We start from the raw sequence: 14689 nt of genomic DNA on the forward strand, positions 1-14689 counted from the left end.
ATAAAATCACACATTTAATCAATAAGGTTCTATGAACCATAGTTCATTATTAAACTTAAACATTTATCGCATGCATTCATAATTTCACATCACGTGGCATTTAAATCATATCATATAGAAGAATATTATCCTACACATCATATCATCACCACAAAGAATATTGCATTTCATAAATTGAACCTTAAAGCATGCGTAAACAAACATGAGTTCTATGCTTGCATATGTGACATTTCATATTTCATAATATGAAGCAACTAAACATCAACATACGTAGCTCCTATGTAGTTCGAGTTATGCATATAGGATTCAAGTCATATGTATATTTTTTATCACATAAATCAATATATCGCCTTAAATATAATTGCGTAAGAAAGGTAGGTCAAAATCTTATTGATCATCTCACCATACATCATATGCACATGTTTCTCAAGCAAACAAGACATACAAGTTCAAAATAATTTATAACATTCACATTTATTCTTCCATACAAGAATAAATGAGCTCATCATATGACAAGACAATATTTATAACATTCACAGTATGCATCGAACATGACTTACACATATCTATAGTAGTTATATGTGCACCATGTATCAAATTCATACAAACATACAAAGCAACATAGTATGCGCAAACCAAAGTATGATGACACACATTGTGTATATATTAACATTCATAAGTGCATGGGCATTCAAACCCACATATAGGTATACCTGCAACAAACACACTCCATATTCTGCTAACTACAATCATGACAATCATGATTTCTGAACTACAATCACAAGAGTCCTAGATATTTACAACTAAGTGAAGTGTGTGAGCATGAAGGTGTTGTATACTATAAAATAAATATATTAGGTGATGCATTTGTACCACGTACTTACCATGGGCATTTACCTGATTTGTATTTTGCATTGCATTGCATTCAATGCACAACGGCTTATAGCCGTTTTGATACTTAACATAAGTATCACATTTTTGGTATATCTTGCACTAAAATCAGTTAAACATAAATGACAACTTATGCATACATAACAACCCTAGATATCTATAACTAAGTACGGTGTGTGTGCATAACTTGTATTTGCAATTCATTTAAATATTTAGTGCAATAACATCATGCTTACACAATTAGTACTTAAACATGCTCTCTACAAGTTCAGTTAAGGTATCTTACCTTAATAGTATGAAGCACAATGAATCAAAACCCAAAAAGACTGAGGGGTTTCAAAGTTCGCAAAGACCGCTACCCAAGCAATACAACGAACCCTTCGTATGCGATCACAAATGCCAAAAACTCCAAAAATGCTAATTATACCAAGATTAGCCAAAAATAACAAATTACCCTATAAACCATTACCAAGAGCCACATAACACATAAATACACTCTAATAATTTACAAACTTCATAAAAAATATATTTAAATATAATCTATATATAGTGATTTATAGCCCAAAATAATTTTATAAATGCAAATTATGTCGTGATTGGCCATAAATGAACAAATGAACAAATGAACATGTAATATATCAATAAATAAAATTCAAAAGCTAGAAACACATTTCTAATTTAAAGATAAAAAATAGATTCTTTATTTATTAATAATCCTTAAAAATTATGGGTTTTACAATATTTGTAATGTTAGATTCACTTAACAAAATATAAGCAATAAGATATTACTCATTTCAACTTATTAATACTGGTACAAAACCACATAAATCATATCCGTGTCCCACCTAATGGTATCATGCTACGGAACCACCATATATTTTCCCTAGAGTGCTTCCATGGTGGTATTGTGCCATCATAACATATGGTGGTACACTTGATTTTTGTAGATCTAAACTCTAAAGGCAAAATCTAACCTTTTGATCATGCTAAGTTGACTGAAATAGGTGTAATTCCTTTACAATGAAGATGTTCTTTGCTTCATTTATGATGTTGTTTTTGTGAGAAGTTATTTTTAATAAACATTATAAAATCTTTGTAAAAAATAATGTCTTGCAAAAGTGTGGTATGTTGTTAAATTAAAGCAAGTAGTCACAAAAAGTAATCTTTATTAGTTGTCTTGACCATAGCTAGGTTTCGTTAGAAGTTTCTCTACTTTGCTTTATGATGTGCAATCAATAACCTAGCATTGCAAGAGTATTGGGATATCTTTTTCAAATGATCTCAACCCAAGCATACCATAATATTTATGGTGTTGCTTAAGTAACCTATTGGCAACATATTTATGGTGTTGCTTAAGCATTTTGAATTTTCTTTTAATGAGTTTGTTCTTTTTATAATTTGATTTTTGGTTGATTGTTTGTTTAAAAGGTTGAAGAAGGCTAAAACTATGGAAACAAACTGGTGTTCCACGAATCTTAATGTGGCAAGGAAGCTAGACATGTCTCTTAACACTAATATAGACAATGGTGACAATGTAAAAAATTGTGAAAATATAGATATGTGTTTGGTTGTGGATGGTGATGAGAAATTTGTTACATAATTAAATGAAGAAGATAATGTTGGTCTTACGTCTACTAATATGAATAAAGATGGTGTTAGGACGTGTTATATTGTATGTATGCTAGGATAGATGACTTTGATACTAAAACAAATACTTTTAGAAAAAAAGGGAGTAGTTGCTTAAAGACAATTTGCAAGCACAAAAAAGGGATATAAGAAACCGTCAGGAGAGTTAAAGAAGGAAAATATTATTAAGAGAAGCAGTTCTAAAGCAAGAATGATCGTTCGGTTATGTCCCAATAAAAAAAAGTGAGTTTTTTTTAATATCCGATTGAGACACAATCATGTATTGCATTTTTCATCTAAAATAAATATGCACAAGTCAGCAAAAAAAATCAATACACTTCAGCAAAGTGTTATAAATACATATATCGAATCAGGTATAAAATCTTCACAAGTGATACATGTCTATTATTAAGAGATGCGGTTGTAAAGCAAGAATGACCGTTCAGTTATGTCCTAATAAAAATGAGTGAGTTGTTTTTAATATTCGATTGGGACACAATCATGTATTGTATTTTTTGTCTAAAATAGATATGCACAAGTCAAAAAAAAGAATCAATATGCCTCAGAAAAATGTTACAAATATATATATCGAATCAGGTATAAAACCTTCACAAGTGATGCATGTCTTAGCCGCTAAAGCAAAATGAATAGAAATTTTTTTTTTATAGAGGAACAACTTAGGGTGCATATTTGAAAGGAGAATAAAAAATATTGTGACAAAGATTGCCAAATTGCATTGCAATATTTTATGAAAAAAAAGGAAAGAAAATGCAGCTTTTTACTATGTTATTCAGGTTAATGACAATGGAAATATCAACAATTGTTTTTTAGCTGATGCTAGATCGCGTGAAAACTTATTATTTTGGAGATGCAGTTATATTTGACACAACATATAAAAAAAATATCTGATATCGTTTACCCTATTCACTAGAATTAACTATCATAATCAATCAATTGTGTTTGAATGTGCATTTCTTCTAGACAAAAAAAAGAAAGCTTTGTTTAGATTTTTCAAGAATGGTTGTGTACAATGGGTGGCTGACTCCTAATCTCTATTATCACTAATTCATATCGAGTAATTTTGGTAGCAATAAAAGAGGTATTCTCAAATACGTTTAATAGGTTGTGCATGTGGCATATTATGCAAAAGGTTTTAGGATTTGTGGAAAATTTGTATAAAAGTTATCTAGATTTTAAAATGCATTGGGATGCATGGTTTTCCAATTAAAAAATAAGTGAAGAATTTTATGCTAGATGAAATAAGGTGATATCCTTATATCCTAAGATGAAAAATAATAAGTGGATTATGAACATTTGGGAAGACCACATTATATGAGCTTTAACATATTGCAATGATACATTTGTGACAAGAATGTCTACGAACGTCGGACACCCACATTTTTGGCAATGGATGTGGTTCCCTCTCTACCCACTTCTGCACACTAAGCCATGCTTCTAAATTACCAGAATAACCTAGTTAATTTATAGTTCTTCGTTGGCTTTTGTTGTTGTGCTTATGAAATTTCAGATGATGTGGATGTGGTCCCCTTCAACACAGTCTTCTTCTTATTGGTCATATTGTATTAATAAACATATTCAAATTTGTCTGCAATAACAATACATGAAATATTGAACAAGCATTAAAACAAACAAACAAACTATTTGCATTTCAAAAAGCATTTAAAAAAAAAGGAACATTGTGCTTGCCAAAAATAATAGAAAAGCATTTTATTTCAATCCAAAAAAACAAAAGTAAACAATGTTTCATTCGGTCGTTAAACAAAATTAAAAAATGTTTGATTTAGACGTTAAATAAAAGAACCCACTGTGCATACAGGAAAACATGTCGTCAATGGTTCAACAACGATGAAATAGCTTCAATGAATAGTTGTTGGAAATAATTGTGAGAAATATTTGACTAAAATAGTTGCTAGAAGGAAAGCAGGCTAGGGACCATTGGTTGGGGACAAAAGACAAAAAAAAACCTTAGATTATGTGAAAATAATCAGGTTGGGGACTATAGTGGGTTTATATATGATTCAAAAAAATATTTTGCAATAATAAGCAATATCACATATATAAAACTTTCACAAATAGTTAGGTATAATATTTGCGATATAAGGCGATTCACAAATTATGTTATGCGAGATTGTGTAGTATATGCGAATAAGTAAGATATTTGCAAATTTAATAGTAAGTAGTAAGTGCAGTTTCACATATAAATTTATGTAATTTCAGGAAGTATATAAAAAAAGTAGGATATTTGCAAATTTAGTGGTAAGTGATAAGTGGAGTTTCGTATATATATTTTTTGAGATTTCATGAAGTATATGCGAAAAAGTAGGATATATGTGAATTTAGTGGTAAGTAGTAAGTGAAGTTTTATACATATATTTTTGAGATTTCATGAAGTATATGCGAAAAAGTAGGATATTTGCAAATTTAGTGGTAAATAGAGTTTTATACATATATTTTTGTAATTTCATAAAATATATGCGAAAGAGTAGGATACTTGTGATTTTGGTGGTTTCAATTTTATAAAAAATTTGCAAATAAATTTATGCGAGTTCGTGAGGTTTGAGTTTCTGCCTAAAAAGATCTATGATTCTAGATTTAAGTGGGAGTTGAAATTGGCCAATGAGCGATACAATTTTATTGCAATAAGGCATAAATTTGTAGTTGCAAAGGGTAAAAAGGTCCTAACAATGTCAGATATTTGTAATTTTGGACATCAGGAGAATATAAAAAATTGTAAGGTTTTTAGAGAAATAGGTTAAATTATCCGTATAGTACGATCATTTTCCATTTTTATAATGTTAAAAAATCAATGGCCTATAATTTTCATAAATTTTTTAGGCTTTAAATATCCTTTGTTCCATCCAAAATGCATGATCCAAAAGTCAATTTCTAGTAAATCAATGATGTTGAACACACCTGTATAGTCAAAATTTCAAAAAAATATCGAAAAAGATTCTTAGTGGGTAGGGTTTGTACGTTTTTTATTTGGTAGGTTTCCATCTCTCTCTCTCTCTCTCTCTCTCTCTCTATATATATATATATATATATATATATATATATATATATATATATATATATATATATATAGGAAAACCTATAAAATGAATGTGTTGCTAAATAAAATATGCTATTGAATTTTTGTTTTTGTTTTTAAAATTATGACCGTACAGATGTGATCTATATGCTTGTTTTTATAGGAACCATGGATAAGTTTTCACTCTGTTTTAAAAATCAATTGACTACAATTTTCAAATACCATTTTTTTCATCCAAAATGCATGATACAAGTGTTGATTTATAGTAAATCAATCATGCTGAATATAACTATAAGGTTAGAATTTCAAAAAAAATATTGAAAATCTAATAGCATCTTCCGTGGCCATTTTGTAGGTTTTCATTTTCATATATATATATATATATATATATATATATATATATATATATATATATATATATATATATATATAATTGGTTGTAGGTATATCAACCTAGCAAATAGGTGAAACACCCTTGTTTGTTTGCTTTTTCTCACATCTAACACTATATATGTGCTCTACATGCTTTATTTAGTAGGAACCGGCTTTTGAATCACCAGAATCTGACATGTATACAGTTTTTTCCGCCAATCTAAAAATCAACAAATATGAAGGTATCAATTTTTTCCAACTCATAAGAACATATTTTTTTATCGAAAAAACATGATCTAAGATTCTATTCTTAAGTTTAGGTTTATGAAGTAGGCTTTCAGACTCTGCACAACCCCTACCCATTTATTACGTTGAAATCAACTCAATCTAGGCCTCAGGCTGGAGGTCAGCTAAGTTGAGGCAAACAGGTCAGACACGTTCAGCTAGCGTATTTAACTAGGTCAACTGGGTCCACACCATGTGATCCAGACTTCAAATTTACAGTTCTAGTATATATAACATAATTAATACTAGACAAGAACGTATTTAGATTTAAACAACCTTGAATAAGGAAGCAACCCCTTTATGCAACTATAATCTTCAGCTCACACTAACACACCTCTTTACCAATTAAGGAAATGAAATAACAAGAAACCAACTTCTCCAAAACTCTTTTAGCACATGCGCATGGTAGGAACTATAACTGATCAAAATGGCTTGAAAACTGGCAATTGACCACAATCATAGTCAAGGAGATCCACAATCTTGTTGAACATTTGTCCATAACATATCTTGTCTCTGATCATCTTCACTAATCTCCCTGGATGACTTTGGACCCAGCCAGCCACATATGCAAATGAGATCAGCATAGCAGATCTCCACTTCCTTTCATTCCCATACTTCCTCAATGCTTCCTCAATGGCCTTGTCATCCAATTCTATCTTCCCATTCTTCTGTAATGCTTGGCCGAGGTTCCGAGCCAGCACGACCGCATCTTCGATCGCCGAGCACCCACCTTGGCCTATGTCTGAGGTCATTGGATGCAGGGCATCACCTGCAACCGTGGCATTTCCCTTTGATACTTTACCAAACAAGAGCGTCAGTGGTCGCCTGAAGAATAGTGGAGCTTGTGTCAAAGTATCCAAATCAGAGTGCTCAACAACTTCCAAATACTTCTTTGGCCAGTCCTTTGCTACTCTGTCACTTACATCTTGCTTGATCAGCTTTGGGCACTTCCATATCTCACCATCTGAAGAGAATGTCAGTGTTTAGATACAGGTTTTCATTGGGAATTAATATCAAACATATCTTCATGAGAAAGACATGGCAATAAAATATTCAAATCTATTAGCCAAAAGGGAAAGAGAAGCATCTCTTGCATGAGGTCAAAAATACTATTTGGTCTCTCCCAAATGGCAAGTCTTCAGGTATTAATGGATTCACTATTGATTTTTTCAAGCATGCTTGGGAATATATTAAAGATGATATTCTTCAAATAATGGCGGAGTTTTATTCAAATGCCAAAATCCAAAATCCTAAATGTCATGGGTTGTTCTACCATTATTCTTATTCTAAAAGATCCACAAGCCAATCACTTTGGAAGGTTTAGACCTGTTTTTTTGGTGGATTTCACTTATAAAATCATCTAAAAAAAATTAGCAATAAGAATCAAGGGCGTCATTGGACATCACATTTTCGATAAGCAAAGTGCATTCATTCTCGGTCGTCAGCCTCATGTTATTACACGTGAGACAATCCATTCCATAAAGGCTCAAGGTACACCATCTTTTATTCTTAAAATCGATCATGAAAAGGCTTTTGATTCATTAGATTGGAGGGTTTTGCTATCTATTTTTAATTGTGATTCTGAAACTTTACCTATGAAATATCTTGGTTTACCTCTTCACTTGAGGGTTTTTTTTTTCAAGATCCCTAAGAAAGTTGAGAAGCACATAAATGCATTGTTTCAAAGATTCATTTGGCAAGGGTCTATTGAGACGAACTCTAAAGTGCCTCTTAATTGGTCCTTCATTTCTCAGCCTCTTAGAGTTGGGGGCTTGAGAATTCATAATCTTAGGAGATTCAACATTGCGCTCCTAGCTAAATAGCTATGAAGAATTTCTATGAAAGAAGGTCCACTTCGTTTAATATTCTTCAAAAAGTATGATTTGGCAGGTTGGTCATGGAGTTGGCATGCAAAACACAAATGGAAAAAGGGTTTTGGGATTTGGAAAGGTTGGCTAGCGTCCTTAAACCAATTTAATTAGGTGGCCTGAGTCAAAGTTGGTAATGACTTGAGAACATTGTTTTGGCAAGACGTTTGGTGTGGAGAAGCAAAGCTAAGAGACCAATTCCCTAATGAAAAGATATGTGAATTTTGGTTGAATAAAGAGATGTGAGATATGGTCCTAAGAAGAAACCTGACAGATTTGGTTTTTCGAGAGTGCACAGCTTATGGCTTTGTTGTAAGGCTACCATATTTCGCAAAGGGAGGATGAGGTGAGTTGGCCTCTAGCTAGTGATGGGATATTTCGGGCATCATCATTGTATTGCTTTCTTGGCTCACACTCTTTATCATGGCTTTGGCAGAAGGCATTTTGGGCAGCTGACCTACCACTCCGTGGCTCTCTTATGGGCTGGTTGGTTCTCAGTGACGTGGTCAACACTTACATTAGGCTTAAAGAGGCAGGGTTTTCATCTTGCTAGTCCGTGTTTATTATGTATGAACAAGGAAGAATCCACTCTTCCCTTATTTTGGAGATGTTACTTCATCTGCACCCTACTACATCGATCTTGCCTCTTGGTAAAGATGTTTTTATGGATTGGGATAGCATCTCATTCCTGCCAGAGGTGTTGACTGCACATCACATGCGCTCAAAAGGTTCTTGGTAGATTTTTGTATGGCGTGCTTGGATATTGATGGAAATTATTTGGCTTGAGTGGAACCAACAGATTTTCAAGGAAAAGGTGACAGATCTGAAAGCCATTCTTTATTTGCTTAGGTGGGAATTGAAAGACGTATTAGTCATAAATGGCCTAACATACAAGCTGAATGGATAGGGGTAAAAAGGGCTGCTGCTTCATTGCTGGTCTGAGATGGATAGTAGCTATCAAAGCGTGGTGCAAATGGCCTAAGCAGGACTTGAGATGGACCTATAAAAGCGGGGCACTTGTTGATAGTGCCCTGAAGCTTCACTCGGTCCCTGACGCTTTTTCTGTTTTCAGCTGGACTGGTAGGAAGCTGCATTGACGTCAGATAGAACTGATCTGGCTGGCGTTATCTCTCTCTCTCTCTCTCTAAAGTGGCTGGATTATGCATCAGTTGATTCAAAATCATCACTGTAACTATTTTTTATTCTCTGTTTTTCGGTTGCAGCAAGTGATACCTAGTCGCTAGCTGCAGCTTTGTAACTCTTAATTCTTTGAACATGCTAATGAATTATCTTTTCTATCAGAAAAAATAAAAATAAAATAAAATATCAAAGTACTAAATTTTCTCAAATGCTTTTCTATGGGTGAGATTAAGTTTTGGATAGAGCATGGAGGAACTAATTTACTGATTGACTAAAACTTGTCCATCTCTTTGTTACTGCTTCTGTTTCTTATCACCATGTTTCCTACTTTATTTATTTCATAATATTAAATTATTCTCTGTTTTTCAGAAAAAAGAAAAAAGTATTGGAGTCTAGAACATGGTTCTGTTAAATGATATTTTAGAAATATTTTGAAAATGGAGCTGACAAAAACAGTCAATCGCAAGGTGTATGGCAACTTTTCTAATTTTGTTAGATACAAAAGAAACCCTAACATTCAAAGGGCTTCATAAATAGAGTACAACTGTGCATAAAACGTGGAAGCATTAATGCTCATTGACACACACACACAGCTAACTATAGTACTAACTGGACTTTCAAAAGGTTTTTCTAATGTATTACTTAAATCTGACCGTACAGATGTGTTCAGCACAGTCAATTTATTAGGAAACGAGACCTGTATCATATTTTTTTTTTTATGAAAACATGATTTTTAAGCCTTGAATATTTAGAAATATCTTAGACCATCGATTTTTTAAATATTATAAAAACCTAACTGCGTATCATAATCGGATGTTCAAAGAATTGAATCCTATAAAAGCAAATATTATATAAACACATCTGTACAGTCAGATTTAAGAAAAACATGAAGAAACCCTTCTAAAGCTCGGTTAGCTAGAAAAGGGGTTAGCAACTACCACCTTCAGAGACTAGCAACTTAAGATTTTTTCTTAATCCAATCAACGATGATCCAATTACCTTGAGGATGTGCTGTCCTTATGACAAACCAATAGACGTGCTTTTGATTAAGAGGAATATAACCTGCCCTAACCCCATCACCAAGAAACTGTGCAATTTCATAGTCAAGGCCATGGCCTTCTGAATAAACTGCTAAGCCGCGAATGGCTGAACGGCAGGAGTCGACTGGCTCAGAAATCCCTAGCCACTGAGACACCAAGGACCTGACCCCGTCGCATCCAATCAGTACCTGTTAAACAATCATATCATGTTAAACTATGGTACAACGACGGCTTAATAATTCAATATAAACTTGGTGATTATGTCATGGTGATTCATTTCACACTGAAGACTAGCTAGGGCAAGACATAGGTAACTACACAGAAATGTCACAGCCAAATCAACTTAATTAAGTTTTAAACCAAAACTAGGCACTTCACCTACTCAAGGTCATGTGTCAGTGGATCTGGTTAGCTTTATAAAATGCAGCCTTGAGTATAGCTTGTCAAAGCTGGTCTTCCACTTGACTAAGCCTTTACCATAGCTTGTCAAAGCTAGTCCTGTACTTGACTAGTACCCCAAGTCTGATTTTGAATCAAGCCTGATCCAAAATTCCAAAACAAGGGAATGTACAAAAGGTATCAGAACTTTCATCCTCACCCAAATGGGTCAACCAGTTAATAAGCTGAAGCAAACTGACTATTGACTGTAGAGCTAGCCCAAAATCCAGGTCTTGGTTTAGAAGACTGAAAAGGAAGTAAGGTCAAATTAAAGAAGGCCCAAGGATTTCAAGGCAATGGCGCACTCTACTACCTTTGTCTTAATGCTGGTTCCATCCTCCAAATGAAGAGTGAAGAGAGATGCACCGGGCGGTTTTTCTATGGACGATAACTTTGAACTGAATCTGATTGTGGCTGGCGGGAGATCTTCTGCTAGAGCCTCGAGCAATGCCTTCCTATGAACAGACCTCAATCCCAGTCTTTCACTGCATTTCGAGAACCATATAAATATCATTTATGAAAAGATCACCATGTACTGATAAAGTGGCATAGCAAGATCTGTGCTACTAATGTATAGTTAATTTGTTGTTTACTTGTGTATTTTTTCGACGATAATGAGAAATATAACACCGTTATGGTTCAGACGTCCCGTTATGTGCTGTTAATGGATTGTTTCCGGTCGCTTCGACCTTGTGGCAAGCGATGCACAACCTAGGTATCAGACTTGTAACTTGAACGCCTTCAGCTGATCCACCTAAACAGGTGTGGCACCCTTGTGTCAGGGTCTAATTTGTTACTTAAACTCATCTTGAACAGCGCTTGGCAATATATAGGGCTTTAACAGGTTGGACTTGGCCTTGCCTGGATCACATCTAGAGACTAGGCACCAATTGCCATGTTAGGTTTCTCGCCTAATCAGCTATATATAGTGGGTTTGCATCTCAAGTTATCTGTAAATTTGGAATTGATTGAATATTACATGCTGAATTTGGATCTAGTTGCAATACTGAAACTAACTTATTTATTAGCAGTGCATGTGCACCAATATTTCCATATATGGCTGAAACTAACTTATTTATTAGCAGTGCCACTGGTATAATGGCAATCCATAAAACTGGGCCTTAGTTGGCAAGCTTTGCATCGACAGGCAGATTCATGAAATGGATGTACCCATCTGTCTGATTCTATTCCTTCATTTTTGGTGACAGCTGCACGTGGTGCATACTGTATGTAATTAGCACTTATAGGCATGATTTTTTGCTGGATGCTGGATACCGCAGTCACAATTTTGGTCAATTATTTGAAAATACTGCAATATTTTCAAAGGGCGATATTATACAAAGAAAAACACACTATTTTCAAAAAATCATTCACGCACTTTTACCCGACATTATCATGTTAAAACATCTTTTGCTTATTGTTTTGTTGCTTTTAATTGTATTTTTATTTGTGTACATGTATATATTTATACAAATCAGTATTTTCCCAAGATTCTCCCGAGAAAAAATTGTTCAAAATACTACAAGATTTTTCGGAGAACAAGATTTGCGACGATGCTGATGGCAGATAAAGGGTTTTAAGCATGTCTAACCGTACTGATGTAACTGTGAATCCAGCAGCACAAGGAACATGGCGTTCACATCATAAAGAAAATAAAGTGTGCAGGTAGCAACAGAAGCAGGGGTTGCGCACCTGTTGGTTATTCCGAGTAGAGGGACTTGTTGAGTTCGACCGGCAGAAATTGAGGTAAAGCTTGCCCTGCAACCACATCATAAAATGATTGTAATATTGATGGGAATGGTGGTGGAAGTAATGACAAGACCACCGTCAGCTTCAGTGCCAGCACGAGAGAGAGAGGTCCTAACCAGTTTTTATGTCCCAAGCATCTTAATTACCATAAAAGAAATGTAGCTGCACGTGTTTTTCCTTTAATCTGAACCTGTAAATGGGTTTATCATTTCTTGCTTACTAAAAATCATGCTTTGAGTTTAATCAATTTAGACAAAAAAATTGAACTTTTTGAGAATAAGTTTGACCCCAATATTAGCCATTGATTTTGGTGCTCCAAAAACCCATCAAAACTTGAAAAACTACCTCTTTTAATGCATGTCTTATACTAAATAGTTTCATAATATACCTTAGTAGTTCAGATTAAGCAAACACCTAGAACTGCTTGCATGCATATGTATAACCTAGCTATCTACATGCATGCATATAAGTACATATGTGCTTGTGTATTATATATACGGCCTTAATTTCAAGCTTCCTGTAAATAAAGAAAGAAAGATAACAGTACTGTGCTTACAGACACAACTTTCACTTTCAAAGGTGCAAAGTGACGTGAGATTGAATATGTTCTCTCTATGACAAATAGGTGCTGGGTGACGTGTTATTAGGACATGACTCCCTAAATTTTCTGAGAGGATTGTGATTGCATTAGCAATATGGGCCGTTGGCCAGCGACTATTCTTCTATTTTTATGGTGCACATGGTGGGCTCACCCGACCCAATGCCAATGAGCTTCTTTGTTTTCAATTTGTTTTCAAGGAATGCCTATCAAAGAAAAAAAAATGTTTTCAAAGAATGATGCTTCTTCTCTATATATATAAAGTGCCAAATTCAGCTTTCTTACTCCTGGAGAACGAGCAATATTGGCAATTTCCACAAGTACTTTTATAGTGTTTGGCATCACTTGAGATGCAACCAAGTTCATGGTGAACTGTAGTGTTGGATCTCGTGATCATGGATAGGCTTCACATGTTTCCAAAGGTACTCTCAGCGATGCATCAGTATGAGGGCTGGAAAAGACTTCTAGGAGAAATAATGGACTTCATGAACCTGGACACAGTTCACCAAAAGCCCAAATGGTCCATGATATCCGCAAACCTTTTAGGGTGCATTTGATTGCCTGAGATCTCATATCCAAGTTGATTTGAGATCTTAGGATCTCAGATTCTTGGATCTAAGATCATCCTTTTTGTTGAACCTCTGTGACATAGCATGGCCCCCTGCAAGATCAAATCCTTGGTCTAATATTCGAGGCAATCAAATACACCTTTAGGAGTTGGACACCAATTAATCCAAAACAACCTTATTAGGAGAATAACAAGGATATGTGGGCATCTACATTTGGAAGGGAGGGTAGAAGGGAGTGAGCTTGTGAGCAACACCAAGTGCCTCCAAGGCACGCCAGGCATTAGGGAAGAGCATGAGTGCAGCTCCTGTGGTCCGCAGCTCCGGGGCACGTTCGAGAATACGGCATGTGAGTCCGACCCGTTGAAGCGCAATCGCAGTTGCCAACCCTGCAATGCCTGCACCCACTACCACTATATCCTCAGTCATCTCCTTGCCCATTCTCTCACTTAGAAACTTGAAAGATACAACAAAGGGGAAGATTCAATTCCTTCAACTTCTTGGGGCTAAAGATGAGTGTGAGCAGAGTAGGAGATAAGTTGGTCTCTTTATAGGAATGGGAAGTTAGGCGCAACTAGCAAGGGCGGCTGACCTGTTCCACTATGGTAGGACAATATCAAAAAATTATTTTCCAAGAAGAGATAACAATGGACAATTGACCTTCACTTCTGGAATGACAGACTTCTGCTCCTGCAATAGTTATGAAGATTAATCTTGTGAAAAGACTAGAATAACCTTAGGCAGTAGGGCTGACAATCAACTGGATGGATATCAGATCCGAGTAGGACTCAGACAAGACTCGAACAATGAGTTGCCTATCCATGTCCATGACATCTCGGTGTAACTGAATCTGATAAGATGGGCTTGTTCTGGATCCAAATTAAACCATCTTCCACTTTTACAATTGGAGAGGGTGGTGTGTTATCTAGTGAAATTGAGCTGGAACCGCAACTGTGAACTGGATCAGGGTCCATCATACACATTGTTCACTTGCTCCGCGGTCATGATCAGGTAAGTCCTAAATCAGGTCCTGATCCAGCCTTATCCGGGCGACAATCTTCATG

At 35.0% G+C, this 14689-nt stretch overlaps 1 protein-coding gene across 1 annotated transcript; it reads right to left on the minus strand.

The window, feature by feature from the left end:
- Positions 1–6486: 6486 nt before the first annotated feature.
- Positions 6487–14295, minus strand: LOC149847123 (monooxygenase 3-like). Its single transcript, XM_089996833.1, has 5 exons — positions 13840–14295; positions 12405–12470; positions 11026–11197; positions 10234–10462; positions 6487–7190 (listed from the first exon to the last, which is right to left on the minus strand). The coding sequence occupies exons 1-5, from the start codon at positions 14064–14066 to the stop codon at positions 6649–6651; spliced, it is 1236 nt and encodes a 411-aa protein (XP_089852959.1). The 5' UTR covers positions 14067–14295; the 3' UTR covers positions 6487–6648.
- Between the last annotated feature and the right edge of the window lie 394 nt (positions 14296–14689).

Source organism: Nuphar pumila, chromosome 2, assembly GCF_984573655.1.
Source record: "Nuphar pumila chromosome 2, dmNupPumi1.hap1.1, whole genome shotgun sequence".
Classification (NCBI taxonomy): Eukaryota; Viridiplantae; Streptophyta; class Magnoliopsida; order Nymphaeales; family Nymphaeaceae; genus Nuphar; species Nuphar pumila.

Bases quoted from the DNA above. Each gene is read 5' to 3' on its own strand.
- LOC149847123 (XM_089996833.1), bottom strand. From the start codon at position 14,066: ATGGGCAAGGAGATGACTGAGGATATAGTGGTAGTGGGTGCAGGCATT. The intron at 10,463-11,025 runs GTAGTAGAGTGC...ATTGTTTAACAG, and splicing joins GAACCAGCATTAAGACAAAG to GTACTGATTGGATGCGACGG. The intron at 7,191-10,233 runs GTAATTGGATCA...CATTCTCTTCAG, and splicing joins AAGGACAGCACATCCTCAAG to ATGGTGAGATATGGAAGTGC.